Source organism: Pholcus phalangioides, unplaced genomic scaffold (genome assembly GCF_987345545.1).
Source record: "Pholcus phalangioides strain wild (caught in Gottingen) unplaced genomic scaffold, Ppha-v1.0 ptg000001l_1, whole genome shotgun sequence".
Lineage (NCBI taxonomy): Eukaryota > Metazoa > Arthropoda > Arachnida > Araneae > Pholcidae > Pholcus > Pholcus phalangioides.
In genome coordinates this window covers 9,071,757-9,097,000 of record NW_028301594.1, presented here as the reverse complement: position 1 = coordinate 9,097,000, position 25,244 = coordinate 9,071,757, and the positions used below count along the sequence as shown (strand labels likewise).

At 37.0% G+C, this 25,244-nt stretch overlaps 2 protein-coding genes across 2 annotated transcripts; one reads left to right on the top strand and one right to left on the bottom strand.

Moving 5' to 3' along the window:
- The first annotated feature begins 8,233 nt into the window (after positions 1-8,233).
- On the top strand, positions 8,234-11,518 carry LOC149089825 (uncharacterized). Its single transcript, XM_089234809.1, has one exon. The coding sequence runs from the start codon at positions 8,234-8,236 to the stop codon at positions 11,516-11,518; it is 3,285 nt and encodes a 1,094-aa protein (XP_089090935.1).
- An 841-nt stretch (positions 11,519-12,359) lies between these two features.
- LOC149089824 (chymotrypsin-like elastase family member 2A) lies at positions 12,360-23,070 on the bottom strand. Its single transcript, XM_089235418.1, has 9 exons — positions 22,962-23,070; positions 21,727-21,881; positions 19,895-20,138; positions 19,539-19,649; positions 18,615-18,837; positions 17,341-17,464; positions 15,404-15,566; positions 13,562-13,692; positions 12,360-12,728 (listed from the first exon to the last, which is right to left on the bottom strand). The coding sequence occupies exons 1-9, from the start codon at positions 23,020-23,022 to the stop codon at positions 12,546-12,548; spliced, it is 1,395 nt and encodes a 464-aa protein (XP_089091544.1). The 5' UTR covers positions 23,023-23,070; the 3' UTR covers positions 12,360-12,545.
- Positions 23,071-25,244: the final 2,174 nt, after the last annotated feature.

The window sequence follows — 25,244 nt, the reverse complement described above, 5'->3', positions numbered from 1 at the left end:
TGGCGTTGTATTTGTATTTGTATTTCAGAAACATCATACCTGAAAAAGTGGCGGCATTTTTACCAACCTGCAAAAAGACCAGGTTTAAATGTCTGTAGCGTCGACTAAGACTCCCGGAATTGACTTTTCTTCTTTCCTCCACATACATGCGCACACATCATACTGACTTGACCTTCTCTTTATACCTGGGCCCGTGTTTAATCCCACAATCGCTTTGGCGCTGGGAATGGGGGCAAACTTTGATGATGGTTTGGTGGTGATATAGTGACCCTTTTACCTATTATTATTTAGTTTTCAGTCGGGTTTCTCACGAGCCTCATTGGTTTTAAAATGGGAACCGCTAACTTATTAGTTGCAGTAACCCTCATTTGTGGTCTAACAAGTAGCGTTTCATTATTATTTTTTTTTCATTTCTCTCCTTGGTTCTCAGATACTTGAGTAACAATTTTATAAAATTGAAAAATGGAGTAGAACCTCATTATAACGGACTAATAGAGGCTAAAGGTTGTCCGTTTTAATAAAAGTTCGGTTTCTAATAAATATTTCTTATGGGGCTGCAATGCTAAAAAGTGTACATCAGTGCAGTTGTAAACTATAAAAGTGCTTATCATCAAATAAAAAAACAGTCTTCAACATAGGTTAAATTGAAAAAAAATTGTGTGCGTTTATATTGCACTGAAATTACTTATGGAGAGCAGGAAGATTACAATACTTTGGGTGAAAGCTCAGCTCATGTAAACATTGAGGGGAATGAAATGGCGGATGAATTCACAAAAGAGTCCACAAAACATCAACGTGAAAACCACGTAATGAAATTACCGACATCTTCATCAAAAATCTGCTCTCGCAAGAAGTGTTGGAGGAATGGCAACACACCATCGGCAAGTATGTACAACTGGAAGATAAGTCTTCGACGTAATATCAAAAGTAGGTAAAATGAAAGAAGTCATGCCGAGAGAAATAGTAATAGAAATGTTCCTCACAGAACACGGTCTATTTGTTAAATACCTGCTAAGGTTCAAAATCAGCCAGACCAGCATATGTAGATGCGGCTATTCGGGAAGCGTGATACACTATGTGACACAGTGTGAGTACACAACGGGACACCATTTAGAAGCACCACCACCAAACGGACGAGAGATCTTATGGAAACGGAATGGTTGCGTGCGCGCGCGCGTGTGTGTGGGTGTGCGCGCGAGCAAGCGCGCTAATTATGAAAGTAAAGATTCGTATCCTCACACACCCTAATAAAGGCGACGCACTCAGTGACCCTGTCGTAAATAACCGGAAGAATAAACAAATGTTTTTATGGATACACTTACATAGTATGATAATAATAATTTTGTAACCTTGAATATTTGTATGAGCTCATAGTGATATTTGTTCCCAATATGTATTGCCTTCATAGTATTCATAGTAATGTTTATATGCTGTCTTAGTTGTATGAAAAACGGAAATTTATATAATGTAAATAACATATGTGAGTAATTCAAATACCTAGCACTTTGAACGGAGGCTGTTTCATTATTCCCGTCGCAGGGGAGGCACGTGTGTTTTCTGTGTGTGTATATTGCATATTTCGTAAAAAGAAAGGTCCAGCACTGTGGACGGAGGCTTTGTTTCTTCGTTTTCCGCACAGTGGAGGCGCTGCATCCTCATTTCACTTTGGGGAAGTTTTGGCTTATTTAATCTGCATAAAAAGTTATTTATTTTTTCATATATACAACCCTCAAAAAATTACGACTTTTCAAGAAACCGGACACGATTTGAAAAATTTTTGGAAATGGAAGCATATTTGCATATTTATAAAATATCAAGGGTTGCTGGCATCCCCCCCCCCCCGCCGCCGTGGATGAATAATTAAAATTACCATAAATATCCTGTTCTTAGAAGCACCTATGTCAGGGTTGCACAACCTCCGACGCGCGAAAGGTGTTCTGGCAGAGAAGTATCAACAGACAAAACACGATAAATACACCAGACCGATAGACCTTATTTTCTTCACAAAGATACGGCAAATCGTGATCCATAAGGGGTATCTCCATCAAAAAGAGAAAATCTCAAATACTAGTAGAGTAGCCATTTACATTACATGAATGTCGCTCTCCACTTGTTAATACAAGATATGCAGAAGACTGGATGTTGTGAAGAAATTTATTACTTGAGATGTTAATTTTTTAAGGAAGGAAAAAACTCATTTCTGCCTCTACCGGGAGTCGAACCCAGGTCCCTCGATTGCCGGACGAGTGCTCTGACCACTAAGCTACAGAGGGTTCGACTCCCGGTAGAGGCAGAGATGAGTTTTTTCCTTCCTTAAAAAATTAACATCTCGAGTAATAAATATCTTCACAACATCCAGTCTTCTTCATGTCTTGTAGCCATTTACAGCCAAAAAAAACTAACCAAGACGAGTAAAGTTGCCAATTCCAAACAAAAAGTTGTCAAATTCAAGTAAAGTCGACAAATATCGCTGAAATTGCTGAGAAATCATCAATGACAGAATATGACGGATACTGCAAGTCACAAAACGGATAAAATGTTATTCAATAAAAAAAACGTGTTTGACAGGATATGAGAGAAATTTTTTATATGACTACAGTTAATTATGATAGAGTGAGAATTATCATAACATCATTCATAGAACATGAAAATGATATGAATTCTTGATTTTGGAAAATAATAAAATTTCAACTACGCCAAATTTCATTAAAATCTGTCTACTAGTTTTTCAGAAATTCGGCATAATGTGCTAATGCTCTTAATTTTGCACACTAGTGTTCATACAGCGTTCACGTGCATGCGAAGTGAAATGTAGTATATAGTCTCTGATTTTTGTGTAAAATAATCTCTTCTTTCCGCTCAGTTTAAAAATATAAATAGGTGCAATTTTTTAACTATGGGGCCCGTTCAAGTATTACGTCATCATCGATGGGGAGAACGGGGTTTCCGATTTGATAACTTTTGATGACGGGGGGGAGGGAGGGGGGTTGGATTTTGCTTACGTCATCAACCACCCTTTATGAAAATATGAACTATTTTTAACAGCATCGTACTCGGTGCGCCAAAAACGAGAAAAATCTTTCGATAGTTTGTGGGCACTTGAAGTGACATCTCCCCTATTGATAAGTGGCCTACAGAGCCACTTTAGTGATCTCTAAATTTTTCGCGCATCCAAGTGATCTGGAAATGTGCCCGGGCCGCTTAAGTGATCCGGAACTGTGCCGCGCATCACTCAAGTGATCCATAATTATATGCCGCGGATCACTTAAATAATCTGAGAATATGCCGCTGGTAACATGAGTGATGTAGAACCGCACTAGGGGGCCACTTAAGTGCTCTAAAACTACGTCACATGTCACTCAAGGGATCTCTAAATGTGTCACGGATCGCTTAAGTGTTCTGGAATTGTGTCCCGGGTCATTTAAGTGATCATTAAGGCATTTAAGTGTTGATGTGATCATTGTTCACATCTGAAAATGTGCCACGGGCCGCTTAAATATTCTGGAATTGTACCACAGGACACTTAAGCGATCTGTAGATGTGCCGCTTAGTTCATTTGTTTTTTAATTATGTTTGAGGAGGACAGGCCGCATCAGATAACCCCCCGGGGCCATATTTAGTCCCCGGGCCAAGGGCCTTTATGTGATTTATCATTGTATGGCTTAGAGGGTGGGTCGCAATGAATTTATTAAAAATAAATTTTGCTTTCACATAGCCTTCAAATAACATTGAAATGAACAGAAATTGATTATAATAACATATAAAGGTATTTTCTTCCGAAATTACAATTAAAAAAATATATATAATTTTTTTTGCAGTAAAAAAATAAAGTTTTGATCGTGGGAGGAGTTATGCCTATGGCCTAGGAGGTCCCCTATACCCCTCTCCCCCTGTTACGCCTCTGATCCCAACAATATGCGTTAGGATTCAGATGGGCAGAGCTGATGACGAAATTTTGCTGTTAAGGGGGGGGGGGGTTCAGAGTTTTGCTGACTTTTGCTGACGTGGGGGAGGGGGTCAAAAATGGCTAAAAATTTGCTTACGTAATACTTGAACGGCCCCTATCTAAATTTGAAAAGAAATAATAATATATTTTCAGTTATCTTATATTCGAAACATACAATTATTAATTTATTGGAAATTTATATTACTAGAGGTATGATAAATCAAACGTTTCATCGAGGATACCCGTCAGAGTGGACTTTGGCCGAGTTCCTCTGTTTGGATCTATTGTGATGGTTTTCTATTCCAGACTGTTTGTTTCGTCATAGAAACACTGCATGACAGGTGTTAGGAAATTTATCGAGAATAATTTCTACCGTTACGGGATATGCAAATATTCCATCACTGCCATAACAAAACGGACTTCGGCGTTGCTATACATAGCATTCGCGTGAATGCGAAGTGAAATGTAGTCTATGACATATCAGTGGACATTTAATTTTGATGACGCGGTTTATGATCAAATTAGCTGTAGCATTCATACTGGACGGCTCATACATTGGCTTCCAACGTTTAGTTGCCGCCGACATAGAATCATTCTCCCATTACGTTAATGACCGCTCCTCGGGCATGTGGAAAACGGTTGATAGGACGCCAGCTGCATCGGTGACAACGGCCAACGCTAATTTTCCCTCTCTCTCTTTGAGGACTATGATCGAGCTAAAATCATGGATCGGGCAGCTAGTGTAGCTAGCTGACAGACATGTACAACATGGTCGTAACTTAAACATGGAAACTGCATCGTAAACATATGCCCGCCTGATATTACAGCGATGGAACTGCCATAAATGATATCATAAACGGGAATTTCGCCTGGTTTAAAGCATTTATAACGAAACAGGTTCTTATGAATAAAAAGTGAAAAATTCTGACTAAAATTCTGGTAAAATTTTATAAAATTATGTAACTTATAAAAACAATTTTTTAAAAGCGTTAAATGTTATTTTCAATACTTTTTTTTTCAAAAATACGAATACTTAGATATACACCTGGATTATCTACTTTATTCTGAATAGCTGTTTTCCTATGCATCTCATAGAGAAGTTGTTGGGTTAATTCTACGTATGTGTATGGGAATTTTTTTTCATGTCATTTTCCGTTAATGTATTTTTTCCTGTACTTTTTCATTCATGCGAAATGTTCAAAACATATTTCTGTAGTGTTTGGTCAGAACATGATGACTCCAAAATCACAGTTTTCACATATAAGCATTTTCATTGTCCATTTTCCAACTTTTTCAGAATGGTATGAGTCGTGCAGCGCATCCGTGTTTACTCAAAAAAACACAACGATCGTAGTTTAATTGCTTGCTTTGGGCTCGCCAGAAAAGTTAAGATTGATGCAGTGTATATATTCAACCCATGTGGAAGGCTGTTTTTATTTGATATATATAAAAAAATACTTCTTATAGCTAGCTACTGTTCGTTTATTGGTGTATATTCTGTTGCATTACACCCCTATAAAAATATTTGTCATAAACTGGAATTTATTAAAGCGGACAAACTTTAGCCCCTATTATTCCGTTATAATAATATTTTATCAGTACAACAACTAAATAGTCTGAATAGAAAATATCGTGGATACACATATAAAAAGTACAACTCATCAAAATAGAGAAGTGTACGGTTTGATGTAAGTGCAAAATTTATCCTTTCTTTTTTCATAGTAAATGTTGTCTCTCTCTCTCTCTCTCTCTCTCTCTTTCTCTCAACACTTACCCTCTATATTTTTATATTAAAGATCCGAAAGTATGTTATGGACACCCCAATAGTTTTACGAGAAAGTAAGTTCCTTCAAATTTTATAAATTTACCATGTGAGACGAAGTACTTGTTATTTTATATTGTAAAAGTTATAGGTAAACTAACTAAAATGTGCAAAAAAAAAAGAAGAAGCAGCCAAAAATGATTGTTGGTGGCCCTTATAGGTATAACGTATAGTCCGGCCCTTCTAGTGTTAAATTTAATTAAGAAAATCTACTTTTTATTCATCCTATAAGTTCTTGGAGCCATTGTCTTAACGGATTTCTCTCCTGCATATGCTACATCTTATAACTAGAGCCCAGAAGATAAGACACTATAAATAGTCATAGTAGGCAGATAAAAAAGCGCTAAAAATGCCGAAATAGGCACTAAAAAAAAGACATTTATAATTAGTGGACTAAAAGAAAATTAACTAAAATCCTAGTTATATTAAGTATCCGAAAACTGGCTAAAAAACAGTTGCACTTACTCCGTCTACTGTTTCAATTATAGCTTAAAATACCTGTATTATTTTCCGAATTGAATTTATGCCAAAAGTAATGTGCTTGGGACCTTCTCAAGATTAGGTCGATTCCAGGGCCAGCATTACCAGACGCGGAGCCGCATGGTTGTTGGACACCTTCATTATCATTTTCATAGTTGAAACACAGCCACCATGTTTTATTGTTGCAAAAAAAAAAAATAATAATTGCTTCTTTTTTTTCATTCATATTATCACATATGCGGACGTATTGCTTACTTCAAGGGCAGAGCCCGGTATGGCCGCAGCTGCCACACACCTCCTGAGGGTGTCTCTGATCAATTCAATCGAATACTAAATACCTTAAATAACTTGTCGTGGTTGTTTGTAGTGCATTTGTGGTATAATCAATACAATATGAGAACTAGGGCCAGAGCCCCCTCAACTCTTGCATGGATTTGGGTGAACCGTCTTTGCTGACTGGTAACCTCTTGGAACAGTGATCGCTCAGCAATACATATACAATGTTATACGAAGCCTGGGAGACAAACTTCTAATTTTTCTGAGCTCCTCTCATACATAGTCGCGTTCGTCGCAAACAAAAACATTCATGTTTAACACCATCTGGACAAAGCAAAGTAAATGCATTGCAACACCAAGTTTTCCGTCTCTCGGACACTTGCAGCTATTTGCATTTAAATGTGGCTGGAATGGTGGGGAGGGGATCAATAATCAGAGTTGGAGGTTTTAAAAAGATCAAGTAAAAAGATCAATCTTTCAAAGTTTTCCATGCTGAAAATGTTAAAGTTCAACAAATTATGGCCTCTGAAATTAACGCAAAAATTTAAAACAATGTTGAAATCGGGATTTATGGCAGAAAAATTTATAAAAAAAAAAAAAAGAATCGTTACAAAATAACAAAGTTCGAAAATAGGCATTATGACATTTTGATATAAATTCCGGGCTCCGTTTATAATAAATAGCATCAGGTTATGACCTGTAAGTTGGCACATCTGGGAAAGTCCCAAATCTGGGAAACTATTCACAAAAAATTGGAAAAAAAAGAGAAGAAATTGTTCGAAGTGTCATTAAGTAACAAATTTGAACTGAATAGCAGTTTTCATATAATGAACAACAGATGGCAGCACATACATTTTTCGTCGTAAACAGATTTTAGCACCTACCAATATTTCCATTAGCAAATATTGTCAAAAAAAAAAAATGTCACGACAATGCAGCGATGTTTCTGATAGAAACTTATTTAGTAATTTTACATTGTTTTACTGGATGATATTGACCTTTACCCTCCATGAGCCAGAATATATGCGGTGACCATATAGTTCCGGTAATTTTGTCATATTCCGACTTTTCTATAGAAATATCCAGATTTTCAACGAATATTAATTGAGTTTTTAATTTTTGCTGAAATAACAATGATTGAGTTTATATGATAGTTATGACTCTTATTATCATAATTATGGTCACAAATATATTCATTCCACATATTTGTCAAACTTTTTCTTTTTTTTGTGAATTAAATTTTAATCAATTAAGAGTTGCAATAGAGCCCTCTTTTCCGCACTATTGACGATTTTTCAGCAGTTTTAGCGATAGTGTTAAAGCCCGTGCGTATCCATGTATTTGTGATTCGCCGTAGGGAGGCGCTTTGGGAGAGAGTAGGGGGATCGACCTCTCCGGGGAGGGTCGGTCTTTTCTTCTCTCTCTCTTACAGCGCGCTCCTCAATAAGTTTAAGTTTGGGTTCTCTACTTGAGAGACACGCACGTACTTTACGGGGCCTCCGTTCGCCCATCTTAATGATTGTTTCTAAGCTGGTTTTAAGCAATTAAATTAGTTATTATTGTTACTCCATAGTGTTGCGAACTTATGTGACTCGATTCTCTGTCTCTGGTGAGAACTAGTTAGCTACTGAAAACAAACATACAGTCCACGAAAATACATTGGTCCGTCGGAGCACCGGAGGTAGAGGAAAGACGCCATTCAAACCACTATGGAGCGCATCACCGTCCTAAATAGGAAAAGAGGGACTATCAAGGCGAAAGTCTCGCGTCTTGAAGGACAGCTAACTGATGATGCTGAACTGATGGACATCGTTCAAATTCGCAACAAATTGAGCAGTGTCGCTGAAATCGCGGCTGACACCAGAAATCTACGAAACGACTTCTTTGAAGTGCTCAAGGACGAGGAGGTAGAAAAAGAGGAAGAAGAACTCCTTTGTCTTGAGGACAGGATAGAAGGAATCAAGGTTCGACTAGATAGACTTCTCTTAGATGAAGTGAGCATAGGCTCAGAAACAGAATCATCTGGGAAGGCTCAAGGCAGGCGAGGGCTACAAATGAAACTCCCTGAGCTGCAGTTAGCCAAATTTTCTGGTTCATTCGAAGAGTGGAACACATTCAAGTGCCACTTTACTGCGGTCATCGGCAACAACGGTGGACTTTCGGATGGACAGAAACTGCTTTACCTACGATCATCGCTAGAAGGAGAAGCAAAACATGTGGAAACGCCAGACGATACCTACTCATCACTGATGAAGGCCTTGGAAACGAGATATGAAAACAAGCGATTCATAGTGAACAACCACATCAATGCCATTATATGTTTCCAGAGGCTAGAAAGAGAATCCTCGAGGGATCTCAGAAAGCTAGTGGATGAACTTTGCAAACATCTTAGAGCACTGAAGCTCGTCGGATTGGGGACCGACAAGCTCTCAGAGTCGCTTCTGATAAACATCGTGCTTCAAAGGGTTGACAAGGAAACAAGAAAGAGTTACGAAATGTCCTTATCTTCCAAAGAAGTGCCTGAGTGGAAGGACTTTCTAGAATTTCTCCAAAAACGTTGCGCTGTGCTAGAGAACATCGAAAGATCAAACATCGATTCTTCTTCGGTAAGAGTGAAAGCACCAAAATATGCCGGAGGAGTAAAAAATTTGGTGTTGGAGACAAAAGAGCGCGAATCTTGTCCAGTTTGCTCCGGAAAGCATGCAATTTACAAATGCCGGAAATTTCTGAACATGCCAACAGGGGAACGCTTTCATTTAGTGAGAGGGAAAGGTCTATGTTTCAATTGCCTCTCGAATTCACATCGCATAGCCGGTTGTCAAGCAAGAAGTTGCAGCCGGTGTGACAGAAAACATCACACCCTTCTCCATAGGCAAGAAGTAAGCGACAATACGTCAAAAGGGAAAAAAGAAAGTGAAAGAGGTCGGGAGGAGAAACAGGACAGCGAAGAGAAAAAGATGACCCCTTCAGCTGAGCTCGACCCTCCAAGTTCAACATCGGGGTGTTTTGTTTCGGATAGCTGCAAGCAAACGCTATTGTCCACGGTGGTGATAAGCATCATGGATATCAACGGGGAAAGGAGACCCTGCAGAGCACTTCTCGATTCTGCTTCACAATCGAATTTTATTACCATCTCATGTGCAAGATCGCTGGGGCTGAAAGAAGAAAGAACACATATATCTGTGTCCGGGTTGAACGGAGCAACAAACATCATCAGCAGAAAAATACGAGCTACGATTGTTAACGAGGAGAGAACCATTGCTAAGGAGATGGAGCTTCTCTTGGTTCCAAAGATCACTGGTTTAACTCCAATGAAGCCCGTCAACGTTGCCTCCCTCAGTCTTCCAAACCACATCAAGTATGCGGATACCAATTTTCACTCTCCTGGCAAGATTGATGTATTGCTCGGAGCGGAAAACTTCTTCCAATGGCTAAGGGAGGGAAGAATAAATTTAAATTCCGGGCTTTTACTTCAAGAGACGGTTTTCGGCTGGATCGCCACTGGCAGAGTCCCACAAGATGGGAATCATATTTCTACGTGTCACTTACTGACAGAATCCTTAGAGGAAAACTTAAAGAAATTCTGGGAAATAGAAGAGGTAAATGACCTCTCCCCTCGCCTTAGTCCCGAAGCCATCCAATGCGAGGAAGATTTCTTGCATTTCTGCGCCCGCAACGACGATGGTGGAAGCATTGTGAAGATGCCGCTGAAGGTAGACCAGCATCCACATCTTGGTCATTCAAAGATGGCAGTAGAGAGAAGTCTAGACTCCCTTTGGAGACGCTTGGAAAAAGTTCCAAATCTAAAAAGATTACAATCGGAGCTGATAGAACTACCCCAGTGTGCACAAATAAACTTGCGCAAGTGGTGTATGAATGTGAAAGACTTGATGCCGGCATCATCAAAACCCACTGCCCAGGTTTATCCAGTGCCAGATGGAGCCTCGTCTACTGTGAAGACCTTGGGACTCTGTTGGAACACCACCGAGGACTACTTCTCATTCAAGGTAACCCCTAAATCTTCTCAGTACACAAGGCGGGCTGTATTATCAGGAATAGCTACTATAATTGACCCACTTGGCCTTATCGGCCCGGTCGTTGCTAAGGAAAAAATATTCATGCAAATACTATGGCTACTTAAACTTGATTGGAATGAGCATTTGCCTCGCCCCCATGCTAGAGTGTGGCATAAATTCATTTCGGAGTTGCACGAAATAGATACCTCTCGAATTTCCAGATTCGTTGGCATAAATCCTGAAAATACGGTTGAGTTGCATGGGATCGCAGATGCATCTCAAAACGCTTATGGTGCAGCTGTTTACATCAGATGCATTTCTCGTTCAGGTGACATAACCGTCAGGCTGTTGTGTAGTAAGTCTAGGGTTGCACCCCTGAAATCGCTTACAATACCAAGATTAGAGCTATGCGCAGCACTGCTATTGTCCCAATTGATTCGTAAATCTACAGTAGCATTACGAACGTCCTCCGGAAGAGTTATGTTGTGGTCAGATTCCACTATTGCTTTGGCCTGGATCGGCACTTCCGCACACCAGCTGAAGACCTTCGTTGCGAATCGAGTATCCAGCATACAGGAGCTGACCAAGAAATATCATTGGGGTCATGTCTCTTCGTCTCAAAATCCTGCAGATCTTGTATCTCGAAGCGCCAGCCCTAAAGAATTGCTTGATAATTCACTGTGGTGGAATGGACCCGAATTTTTGATGCAATACATTGATGTTCCTCTCCAAGATTGTGAAGACAGTGTTACAGATGCTTCGTACTTGAAGGAACTAAAACCGATTACGAGCACCACACTGACCATTGTCAACAAGGAAAAGGTGTTAGACAGTGACCAATTGGAATTACTTGTGTACATATTGCAAACAATTTATTTACTCTATTGTGTACTTCACATCGTTTGTAAATCATTAGTATATATAGAGTGCAAATCATTAGTATGTATAGAGTGCGAATCGTTAGTATTTTTAGTATGATAATTGTTAGTATTTTTAGTATGATAATCGTTAGTATTTTTAGTATGATAATCGTTAGTATTTTTAGTATGATAATCGTTAGTATGTTTGGTATGATAAATCATTAGTTTGTTTAGTAGGATAAATTGTTAGTATATTGTACAGTTCAAGTGTAGAGTAATGTGATACGTAATTTGAATGTGTTGAAATATAAATATTTCAAGGCCGGGCGGTATGTTAAAGCCCGTGCGTATCCATGTATTTGTGATTCGCCGTAGGGAGGCGCTTTGGGAGAGAGTAGGGGGATCGACCTCTCCGGGGAGGGTCGGTCTTTTCTTCTCTCTCTCTTACAGCGCGCTCCTCAATAAGTTTAAGTTTGGGTTCTCTACTTGAGAGACACGCACGTACTTTACGGGGCCTCGTTCGCCCATCTTAATGATTGTTTCTAAGCTGGTTTTAAGCAATTAAATTAGTTATTATTGTTACTCCATAGTGTTGCGAACTTATGTGACTCGATTCTCTGTCTCTGGTGAGAACTAGTTAGCTACTGAAAACAAACATACAGTCCACGAAAATACAGATAGTTTTCAACTTTAATTCCCTTTGAAAATTTCCTTGAATATAATTGACAACTTTACTTGATTTTGGCCAATTTTTAGACGATAATTGGTGATGGCCCGTCTGGATCTCGATTCCCCGTATTTTTATGAAAGAATCATGGCCAGCATTTTAGTATTGATACTTTTCTAAGACTGGATAGAACTCCTTGACGGGCCACACTTTGCTTGCAGCACGGAGGTTGTGCACCTGATTTATCCTACTTCTTTTGTCGTTACTAGAGTTACGATAAAAAAGACCATGAAGTTCAATGTTTGCTTTATTTTATTTTAAAAATATAGTGTGACTAAATATATTGTACTAAAAAGAAGTAGCAGTCAGAATGACTGCCAGTGGCCGTCATAGGTGTAACGTATATTCTGGTCCTTCTAGTGTTAAGTTGCATCAATACAATTCAAAGTTTTTTTGATATAAATTCCTTTTGAATACATCAATTGAATTGCCGAATCATGTTTTGAATCCAGTCGATTTTGTTGGCGACTCTGTTGTAAACGGAAAGTCCTCCGACGGCACACAGCCCTGTCATCATATTTGTCCTTGTGACATAACTTGCGATGCCGAGGACATGATACTTATCATTAATTTTGCAAGCCATTGGACCACCACTGTCACCCTGGGAAAGGATGCAAAAAGATATGTTCAGTAAATCATTCAGTGAAATCGGTTCCAATTTACAGATACTATCGACCGCGCAGCAATCACACACGTGATTCATAGTGAAAAATTAATGAGGAATAGTGTTTTCAGTTTTTTTATTTGACTGGAGTTATAACGCATTAAAAATTGATGCCGTTAGTTTCGAATCCTGCCAAATTCACTGAACATACACCACGCGTATAGCTTGGCGTTTTTTCAGTGATAGAAATGGTATAACCCTAGGAGTAATCAGGAAAGATAAAGCTGTGTAAACCGGTTTTTCTCTTGCCCTTTCTTTCGAAAAATTTGACTTAACAGTAAAAGAAAGAAAATTATCGCATTTTGGCAAAAAAGTGTTGATTTTGAGAGAGCTATTTTTCCAATAGATCTCGTTTCGCTAATGCTTTACAAATCTGATGATAAATTTGCCGATATAGTGGGGCACAAAGGTAACATGTAATAACAAGGTTAGCATCAATCTACACGAAGAGGAAAAAATTTCCAATCATGTAAGAAAAGATAACTGAACTTGGCTTCTAACGGGGTTGAATATTTCAGTTCATTTTAAAGTAGTGGCAAACCCGCTGTGGGGGGAATTTTTTTTCGTTGGATGTTTGACGCGTAACTGACAGTTAGAATCACAAAATTTCAAAACGTTGTAACTCCCTTAGCATTCGTCAGATCCAAAAATTGAAAACACTTTTCTGTATTAGTTTCTCACAAGGAATCACGTGTATAATTATTGGGCGGTCGATAGTATCCATTCTGAACATGAACATTTTCGGGTATATGTATATGACTGATACTCACATGGCAGATTATTGCACGTTTTCCACGACTTCCCAGACATATATGGTACTCTCTCTCACTACTTTGGGCACATTGGTCGTCTGTCAGTACGTACAGCTCCGCCTGTTTCAATGCGTGACTAGTTCCACTTCCTGTGAATATATATATTTTCATTTTCTTAATTTAATTACCTTTATGTTTATGAAATTTATTGGGCACGGTAGCCCAGGTCGATAAGATATTTTCCTAAAGTACCAAAATATGTTAAGGGATGTCGCGGCACTCGTTTCATTCTGATAGGAACTTTTCTGACGTGGAGGTGCGACAGAAACGGCATTGACATCATTATGCCAAAAACCGAGTCCCAAACCGAAAGGTTAATGAACCAACCTCAGTGATTATGAAAGAAGCGTACATCGAACGCTGCCGTTCGGAATTGTAAATTGTAGGTCATCGTTCAATTAGCTCTTGAGTGCAGAGAGACTATTGTGAGAGAAAAAAAAAATGACCGATACGAAATTTATCTCAAAAAGGTTCTTATTTACGGTATAGAAACCACACATGGCAATATCGTATCCAGTTCGATAGCTTCTAACCATACTGAAGAAAAATTCAGCACCGTAACTTCTGCAATCAATGACAGTTTTCAGCTTCGAACTGATGAAACTATAGTTGAAACTCGATGTTACCCCACATCATTCCACCGAAAGCAGACGATATATCGGGAGGTCCTTACATCCAGAGTGTGAAAAAAAAAAATTTCTAGAGCAGTGGTCTTCACCGCATGACCCGCGGGCCACGTCTAATCCTCGGACCTTTTCGTTGTGGCCCACCGATCATTTTCAGAAAATGGTTGAAAGGATTAAAAAACGGCAAATTCCAGACTTAATGAAAGAAGTAATTTCGGAATTAATGAAAGAAGTAATTATAGAATAAATTAAAAATAAACGATTACGGTACAAATTGATGAAAACACGGAACTAGCGAAAAAAATCATTTTTGAATTTTTAAAAATTCAAAATTACTGAAATAGTTTGCGGATTTTTGAAACAAATAATTCCAGAATTGGTGAAAAAATAACTTATAATTAACAATAAAATAAATAATTTCGTAATTTCTGATCGAAATTATTCATCAATCTATAAAATAATAATTTCATAGTTATTGAAAGAAATGATTTCAAGATATATTAAAAAGGAAAGGAATTTGTCCTTGAATTACTGAAGTAAATAATTAAAGAATCATTTAAAGTGATTTCAGATTAAAATTAATCTCAGAATGAATAAATTTAGTCAGTAAATAATCAAAAACTTTTTCAGAATTAATTAATTTGGAAAAATTATTTCTGAAGTAATCAAAATTAATAAGTAATATAGAAATAATTTCGGAATAAATAAAAGTCTTCAATTATTTTTGTTTCTGTTCAACTCGGGGCCCAATTGGTCCCCTTCAATTTAGATGCTACTAAACTACATGAGTTGGTAGAATTTTCAATTTTACCCGCCGCGGCTGAAAGGTTGAAGACCCCTGTTCTAGTGAAATTGGAAATCATTCATAAATACGAGTGGTTTTCGAAAGTTATATTAAAACTTAAATTTCACTTATTCTTAGCCAGAAAAAAAGACCCCTAAGACAACCCTAATTAAATTGCGATTGAAATTATTATTTTATATAAAAAAAAATCGGTATTATTATTTTATCTAATCTTTTCATAAATCCATATCACTATTTGCCATAAATGGCGTTATGCTAACGATACTTATGTCTATACGCGTAGAACTTGCAAAAGAGAAAATTTACTCCTTATTTGCAAATATTATGGTATTCAGGCTTAATTTAGGGCCCATGCATGTAAACAATTACCTCTGGCTTCGCCCCATCCCGTAACAACGCACTTCGTCCCGATTTCTTCGACGTAGCCTTTGGGAGGTAAACATGCTGGTCTCACACCTTCCGTGATCTCGACTGGTGCATTCAATTTCATCAGAGTAATATCTTGTTTGAAGTCGACGTTTTGTTTAAGTATCTTCATGGTTACAGGAAAAAAAGATTTGCATTGATTTTGTGAAAGTGAAATTTCAAATCTCTTAACTATCAACTCTATCATCTCTAACTATAAAAAATATATTATGTATAATATTCCATAAGTGGTGAGTCCATAAAGTTCTCTTGCTGCATTTTACGGGTTGTTGATCCTAGAGACTTACTTCTAATTAGGTAGTACAGAAATAATTGGCACAAATGCAGTCACGGGGTGGAAAATATATCATTTCAAAAAACTGAACATTACACAAATTAGACAAACTCTCCATTCAAGTCTATACACTTCCGCCGTTTGGCTGAATGTTTCCGAACGACGGTGGCGAACCATTCCGTGTGTGTGTTATTGCACCATCTACTGACAATAGTCTGCTAACGATACTTATGTATCTGCAATGTGTCCCTGTCACATTACAGTCGTTCACCTCGCACGAATTGTTGTGAATAATCGACTGCAATGTTCCTCCGTCATTCTGCAGCTCATCAAATGTTAGGCGTCTGTTCGTCATAATCATACTCGACACGATTCGATATTTGCTGCTGTAAGCGATGTTGTGTGAAAGTCATCTTGGTGTGTGGTGTTGGTGTGTTCACATCTCTTTGGCTGCACTTGCCTATCCATTGTTGAGCTTGACCTGCCAGAGGAACACAGTTTGCCTTACGGTGCTTCGTTTCTGCACACTGATACCATAAAACGATGGATACCGCTTCCTGAAACGCCCCAAAAAGCAACAAGTCTATCGCTGACTGTGACAACCAACTTCCATCTTTGCTGTCTATGCCTGCAATGATGGCGATGGAGAGAATGACCTCTCCCTCCTATTCGGCCGCCAGCTTTTGTACATTCCGCATAGCTCACAACACCTGGCGTCTATTTTTCGGTGTTTCGCTGTCGTTCGGAGTGTTTACGACGTGAGAGGGCTTCTGTTAATTATTTCTGTACTGTTAGGTATTTCTCTGTTACCCAAGTAATTAAGAAAAGTATCTAAATAACGTGTAACTTTGGATAATTATTCATGTTGCAAGGAGCTGTACAGTTATTAAAGTACAAAAAGTATCTTTTTATATGGACATCCTGTGCCCCCCAATTAGAAAGTTGTAACTCTGTCTTCCTTGAGGCGAACGAAAACAACACATTCCCACGTTTCTACGTGCAATATTCGCTGAGATATATGAATTCAAAAATGGGAGAAAAGGTGGCAAAGAGCAGTACAAACGAGGATAAGAAGCGTTGTCTGTTAGTTTATGCTGTTCTTTCTCAACTTTTCTCGAATTTTTCAATTCAAATATCTAAACGAATATTGCACTTAGAAACGTGTAAATTCTTTTCTTCGCCTCAGGAGAAAAGGAGCAACAACTTTTTAATTGAGTTGTCCGTATAAAAAGTTAATTTTTATATTTTAACTTTTGTAACAACCCCTTGCAACATGAAAGACGTATCTGAAACCTTCACGTTATTTGGATACTTTTTCTAAGTACTGCATGTATGCCTCTAGGATCACCGGTAAAATGAGGCAAGTGGAATTATGAAACAACCTCGTGTAATGTGGATAACATATCTCGTGAAATTAAGTGCAGTTAAAGACTTCAGATAGCAGAAAATAAAAATATCGAATTATATAACTGAGAGTGAGAAAGTGAGAATTGAATATTTGCACTGATACTTTCAAGGAGTTAATTAAACGAAAAACTACTTGATGTTGAATCGTGTTTAAACCTAACATATATCGGATCACGACCCTATAAACAATATAACCTACCTCATCACCCGTAATCCCGGGATACATTACTATCTTCTCAACTAATCGGACCTGCTCATATTTATCTCTCTTGAATCTGTTATGGTTGCCCAGGTGAATTCTCCAGTTGCGAGCAAAAGGATAGCTTCAGGAAAGCAACGAAAAAGGAGAGACGGATAATATTTCAAGTTCATAATAAAAAATACACTCTAGTTGAATATGCCGATGATTATTCGATTGGATTCGATCAATGACTAGTCAAAAATGTTTCCCCAAACCGAAGTAGGGAAATGGTAGTTGTAGGGCTTAAGGGAACCCTCCACCCAAGAAGCAGAAATGCAGTACTGTATATATGCGATCAAAGCGTGTGTAACTACCCGAACGCCAGCTAGAACTTGAATATAAAATTGATGTCAGTAAATATGCCAAATGCATAACATCACATTTTATGTCTGACAGAATGGGCAGCATCAGAGAGTTCAACTTCCATCTGGTAAAAATGACTGACAAAGCTGATTTTTTTACCAGTTATGAGGGCCTTTGCCATCGCGCCGATTTTTAATCTGATTATTTCAATTTTTGAAAACTAATTAGTAATTATTTCAATTGTGATAATTTCTTTTTTGTTTGTTGATGATTTTAAAAACGCAGTTAAGAAGATGATGCGAAGCCAGTTTCAATGTATTCATAAAAATCATTAATCAAGGAAACATATTTTATCAACTTGAAACTTTTAAAAAAGTGAAAATGGACAAATTAATTGGCCAGATGACTGGTTGAGAAATTTATTTCTAGATATTAACCGCTTTACGCTCACGAACGAAATATTTCGTTCAGACGTCACTAGAATAAATTCATTTTAGTTCTCTGTGTTTTCTTTTTCCTCCTTCTCCTCACCATTGCAAAGCTTTATGAACAAAATGTTGAAAGATGCGAACACAACATGAACCAAAGTTGTGTTTTTCCCTCCCCGTCTTTTCTCTATACCGATTTATCACCGATACCTCAAATAGGCATTATTCAAAATTATTGTCAAAAGCTTGTACGTGAAGGGGTTAAAGAAAACTTTTCCTTTTCCAAAGTGTGACTCAGTGCAACATCCAGAAAGTCTCTTGAATGTGTTATAAGATAATAAAACAAAAAAGCTATCTTTAAAACTTGCTTCATTTTTTACAATAAAGCCCGTTAGCCCGTTTGTAGATCACTCTAAAGTGAAGGACCACGCTTCAAATAGGCCAAAAGAAGCAAACTATCCAACTATGATATTCTACAATATGATTTTTGTGCAGGCTTACCCTCCAAGACAATGAGCCGCTGTCATGATCCATTGTACATTAATGAGTGTCGCACCGCATTGATGGCTGTTAGGGTAAAACAGCTCGGTCTGCATATCTGCTTGCCAGGGCCAACTATGCGGCCGGGCTTCGATACCACCCACAACACGGTCCATTCCGACATCTGAAGATTCTATTGGATGTATAGTGCTGATACCACAAGTGTAAGTTGGTGAAGGGAGATCTGAAAGTAGTAAACTGGTAAACAAAATGCGTATATCAAACAATAATACAATCTAATACCATTATAACGAACTCCAAGAGACCGGAGAAATCGCTTCGTTATAACGAAATTTCGTTATGAAGGAATTTCAGGTTTTTACATTTTTGCTAAGTAAACTTATCTGGGGCATCAGAAAAGTGTTCGATATACGAGATTTTCGCTGTAACGAATTCGTGAAAATGGGATTCGACTGTATAATAAACAATATCTCATATCGCATATAACAAATTAAATACTATATACACATATAATAAATGATAGTTTATACCAAAATGATATTGTATAAACTATCACCCACCTTCGTAAAATAATACAACAATACAAGAAGGAAAACATACGAAATATAAATATTTTATTATTATAAAAAGTATCAGAATTATCGCCATTACAAACGTAACAATGTTGTTTAAACACTAAAATTGCGAAAATATGTGTATACGTATTTTTTTTTGTATTATATGTTTGTATTTGTGTAATACATGTCTAAATGTGTTTTTTACCTGTTTACATGTTTGTATTTGTGGTGTAGTGAAAAAAAAAGTATTGGAACTTCCATACGCACCTTGTCATTTGCGTACGAGTGGATTTTTACCGCTTGGACAATTTTCAATTGAGAGACGCACGGTTTTCTGCAACATTTGACACGATTAAGAAATACTTACTGCAGTTCTCTTCGTCAGATCCATCAAAGCAGTCGTCTTTCCTGTTACATTTCTGTTCGGCTGTGTAGCACCTGTTGTTTCTACATTTATGTTGACCACGTGGACATATCTCTCTAATGATAATCATAAATATTCGCTTTCAAATGAAATTCATATACTGCTTATAAGAGTTTTTATCGGCTGAGATTAGCTCTAAAAAATTAGGATTATAGAACACGAGTCTCTAACATTTTGAGATGTTTCCTCTCTAATATTAAACGAAACATGGGTAATTTGTATTTCCCTTCACTATGAAACTAATAAGAAATAATGTTTGTCATTTTTTTTTCTTGCTTTTGTGGTAATCGATTTTTTACCATTTGGCAAAACGGCTTCGTATCGGGCGTGGAATCCTCTCATCTGTCGATCAGCTGAATGTTTTCTTAAGCTGATATGCATGGAATTGTTCGTGGACACGATGGGAAAGAGCGGAGGTTCCTGTCCACAGTAAGCACCGAGGTCCGGTGATCTATCAGACGGTCCATCCATAAGAAAAACTTTGTCTCTCTCGCATCGGTTTGTTGGGATCATGTCGAGATCTTTGAAAGTCAGTTTTATCACCTGATACCAATGAAAATATCGAATAAAATAATAAAACAAGTATTTGCAATCATGAAATTTCAATGACAAATCTTACCGGCTTGTTTTATCTGTATGTACTTCTCAAAATCGAAGAAAAATTATTTTATAACAAATTGTGTGAATGCAAGATTGGCTCAATTTGACTCAAAGGCTTTATTTATTTTTTAGAATTAATGGTTTTTCTCCTTTTACATTTCAGTTTTATAGTGAAATAACGTCCTGAGCACAATTTTCTTCTAAATTTTATTTTATTTGAAATATTTGAATATCCTATTTCTTATCAGTTTTTCATATTCACAACAAAAAAATAAAAAATCATGCAGATGATACTTTTGTCAAATATAAGTCACGGAAATTGTATTTTTGCGTCATTTTAGTAATTCAACGGTAATTTCATTTATCGTGATTATCGGTATTATCGTCATCTATAGGTAATATTTCGACAGGTATTGCAGTATATACAATATATATTTACAATATCAAAAAATATATATATATATATTCATCCAAAATCTCTCAAAAAAGAGCGAGCATTACTTCTTATACTTATTTTAGTGTTTTCAGTAAACTTGGATAGCTGTTTTAGTTATTAATGTAATTAATCATCACTATTCTGTTAAAATTTACTTTTATTTTTCTTGATAAACGCTGATTGCCCTCAAACTAGTATTTATTATTTTGTTATTGTAGTGTTATTTCTTCATCCTGAAAACCATGAAATACATTACGTTCAAGATGGCCACATCTTTGGCTTTTATGAAATATCATGATTATGAGCTGGTGAAAGTCAATCACTCAAATCGAAAATAAGTAAAAAATAAAGCAGATTTCTATTGGTAATTTTGATTTATAGACATTATTTCATTCAAATCATGATTCCTTATTCTTTTAATGGTCTGTTTACATCTTATTTCTGTCTTTCTTTCATTCAATCCGAGCACAACTCCGGTGTTCACCATGGCATAAAACCCAGAAGATATCTATTTCCTTGATATATTGAGCTGAGAAAATGTCTGTGTCCATCTATCTCTATCTTTACATATGAGTGTTGTGCATGAATAATTCAATGCTACCATATATTTTTCAAACTAAAGTGAAGCGAATGCCGTTGTAGGTCTCTCTCGGTGGAGAGAAATTTTAACCATGGGTCGGCTCGCATTAACATCTCAAAGTTGGGAACCATAGAAAATAAAGTTTAACCGACCACCATCGTGCTGCCTGAGGGGATTCGAACCCTGACCACATGTAGCTCAGCGACTACGTATCGACATACCATCGTATGTCTCAGATTCAATTCGCTTCTATGCTTCTTTATGAAATATCACGCGGGAATACACACTCTTTAAAAACGTGACTGATTCTAACTCATTTTCTGCATTTCAAATACGTGACTTATAAAATAAAATACTATGTAATCATAAACTTGAAAGATGATTGAATTTTTGAAAAAAAAAAGTAAGAATATAAATTTATCATGGCAGTGAAAATACTGATTGGGAGAACTTTCGGGGTGTAATCTACCATTTCGAATGAAATCGAACTTTTTGAAATGATATATTTTACTTACATAACCCGGTCGAGCATTGATCGTATAATCACAGATTGCGCTCCTCGGAAGAGCTCCTTCACGAAAACCTGGCGTGTAAATATCTCCTACGGGATTATTGACGGCGTCGATGACCAACGGCCAAGGCTCGTAGTTACGACAACCACTCATGTCCACTGGAAAAAATAATTGAACAACTTCAAATGTGTTTAGCTTTACTAAAGATGCACTCATTCTGCTAAAACATTGTCCATGATTAGCGGATTTTTTGTTCATCGAAAATGCTTATTGTTTCCCAAGGAATGCAAGAGTAATTCGAAAGTTAATACCCCTTTCAATATGACACAAATGTGTGGATTGTTTTTTGTAGTATTTGTAGTACTCGTGTTTTGTAGTACTCATTGTAGAATTTTTATCTTTTGACCTAACTTATAGGATTGTGTAAATTTTGAGTTAGAAACATCTTGAATATGAACTTTTGGGGCTTTCGTCAGAGAGCAGCACTTGAAGTTGAACTTTCAGGGAGTTTTTAAGATGGCTTATAGGACGAAGTGTCTCCGGGAAACGTGAGATTACATAAAATCTAGCATTAAAATTCTGGAATAAAGTGTATGTGAAGATGAGCCCTGCATCATCTTGGTTTAAAAAATTTGAACGAAGGAATTATTTCTTCACAAAAACATTGAAAAAAAAATGATTTGTTGACATTTATGTTTTTAATGCATTTCAACATCAAAATTTCAAAACATTCTGAAAATTCGAAATGAAAATGAAAGCTCGGGTCTGAAAGGGTAATACTTGCCAGAATCTAGTATGCTATGAATATTTTTTCGTTCCGAATTTATGGGAAATTTTTCAAACTAATAAAACTTTATATTCAAATTTAATGTGAATATAATTTGAAATAGCTAAACATTTACCAATCAACTTAAATTCTGAAGGCAGTCAATCTCCTTCGCCTATTGAAGAATCATTAGTTTCTTTCATGAGTAATTTACAGGGATTCTTTCAAAGATAAGGGAATTCTGTACATTCATTTGAAATAGACAGACAAAATATCTTGGAGCTGAGATGGCTTGTATATAAACCCAGAAAAATAATAATCATTATATCTAGACTGGTGCAGATAATAATGAAAAAAATCTAAAATTTAATTAAAAACTGTTTCTTCAAATCTTGAAATTTAAAATGAGTTTTACGAAATGAATCATTACTGAATAAATACATTGAATTTATTTTTTTGAATCAAAAATTACCTTCTTGGCCAAAGCTCCATGTCACGCATGCAAGAAACGCTGCAACGAGTGTGTACAGCATGATGTCGGATTGGATTCCCAGAAAAAATTCCAAGTAAAGTAACAACCTCCGATTGACGGTACAAAAAAATATAATAAAATATATCCATTGCTTCAAAGATAGCGAATTACATGTGGGAAATCAAGAAACAGCTAACAGCTGCGAACATGGAATAATCTGTTCTGTTGAAGCTTCAACGTAAGAACATCAAAGCAGCCCTCCTTGAATGCCAAGCTGGTTAATATGAATAGAATGACTGCTATCTATTTCCATATTATCATATGGGTTACTTCATCATTACCGTACCGTTATCATTGTTCGTTACGGTCATTATCTATGTATAGTAATATCTACTGTTACATAAAACGGAAGGAGATCGCTGCTCATATGGTAATAGGGAAGAAAATAATTTTTTTGGGATTGGAAAACACAAAGGCACTACTGCACACTACCTGCCTTCGGGTGAATTATTTTTTAAAGAAGATCATTTTGGATAAAATGAATGTGGTTTTAGTTTGGTTGTGGCACAAAATTAGAAAAACAAATGCTATTTCATGAATATTTTGGCAAAAAATGTTTTTCCACCAATTTTCTGTGTAAAGTTAGCATATTCTCAGCACTTCTGCTAGACATTGTACACTAAAAACTAATGTTCGTACGAACATGTTCTAACACAAGTTATTGCTACATTTTTCCGTGCCATAAACTTAAAGTTTTAGAATACTGTGAAAACTTTTTGAGATATGTGATTGTTTACGTGAAAAATTTCACATTTTCGTTAAATATACTTGATATTCTGTAAATTCAGAATCATGCAATGTAAGTCAAAAGTAGGACGATGTGGTGGCAAGGAGATCACCAAGTGTGCTTTTTTGTTCGACCAAAATTAAGAGGCCGGGTTGCCACAAAATGGGTGCCTACTTACCCCAGGTGACAGTGACTAGGTTGGTTGCGGCCATGGTTGTAGGATCCGTTGCGAGACTTTTCAATGGAAAAGATCGACTCACATTTGCCCCTAAAGTGGCAAAATGACAGGAAACCAACTTCAACCAACCGTCACTGGTGGGACTCGAACCCAGATCCTCTTGCTGCTAATCCCTCCGGTACCCACATGACCACACAGCAGCTACCAGCGGTGATGAAAATATTATTTCATCACCGCTGTCTGCCCCTCCTGTGTTTTGGCATCAGGGAAAATGCTTTGAACGTGATAATTTCGAGTCCGAACGAGAAACATGTTTCGCAAGTGCTTGGTGTGCTATTCAGAAACATAACATAAGAATCATCTAAGACTTAGGCCCCTTTCACACGGAGCGGATGCGGATGCGGACGCGGGTCCGGAAGAAGTTTTAACAATTGGAATATACTGCGCCTTTCAAACGAGCCGAAAAATCTCCGCGCCTAGGAAATGTTCATGCGGGTCCGGACGTCGTCCGCATGTGTCAAAACCTAAGTGCGGGCTCCGTATCCGCACATAGAAGTTTTGACAATAGGTTTATTCGGAGCTATTCACACGATGCGGATGCGGAGCGAATTCGTCCGCATCTTTGGCTACTTTTTGAAGGTGATTTTTCACGGAATTTTTTTAATTATTTGCCATAAATACCCTTAAAAACACCATATGATGGTTCCTGCTCATTAATATAATGTACCTACATACGTCTATCCCTCCGTTTCCTTCTGAGATGGAGATACAGCAACTTTAACTGCCTTTTGTCCATATTTCACAATTTTATACAATAAAACCTGCCAACAACGGACACTGACGGGACCAAAATTGACTACATACTTTAATAACTTTTAAATTTAATTTAAAAATTTTAATATTTTTCTTTTTAAATTTTTAAAATTATTTAAAAATATAAATATCTGAAATATTATTTTAAATATTTGTTATTTTTTTCAATTTTTAATCTGTTAATTTTTTTAAACTTTAAAAAAAATACTTTTATTAAACAACGTTATCCACGTACGGTGTTCACTCAGGGCCGGATTAAGTCGTTTGAACGGCGTTGATGTGAAACTTGCCTCAAGCTTCCAAAGTATCGCGAGGGAGATGAACACAACACACAAAAAACTCCGATCTGGTATTTTCAATAGCTTTATCAAAATTAGCTTACGTTAAGAGTTAGATCTGGTGTTTTAAATGTACTCGAACTCATAATGTATGCATGAATATGAAATTACATATTATAGAACATTCATAAGACAGAGATGATCATATAATTTAGAGTCCATTACAT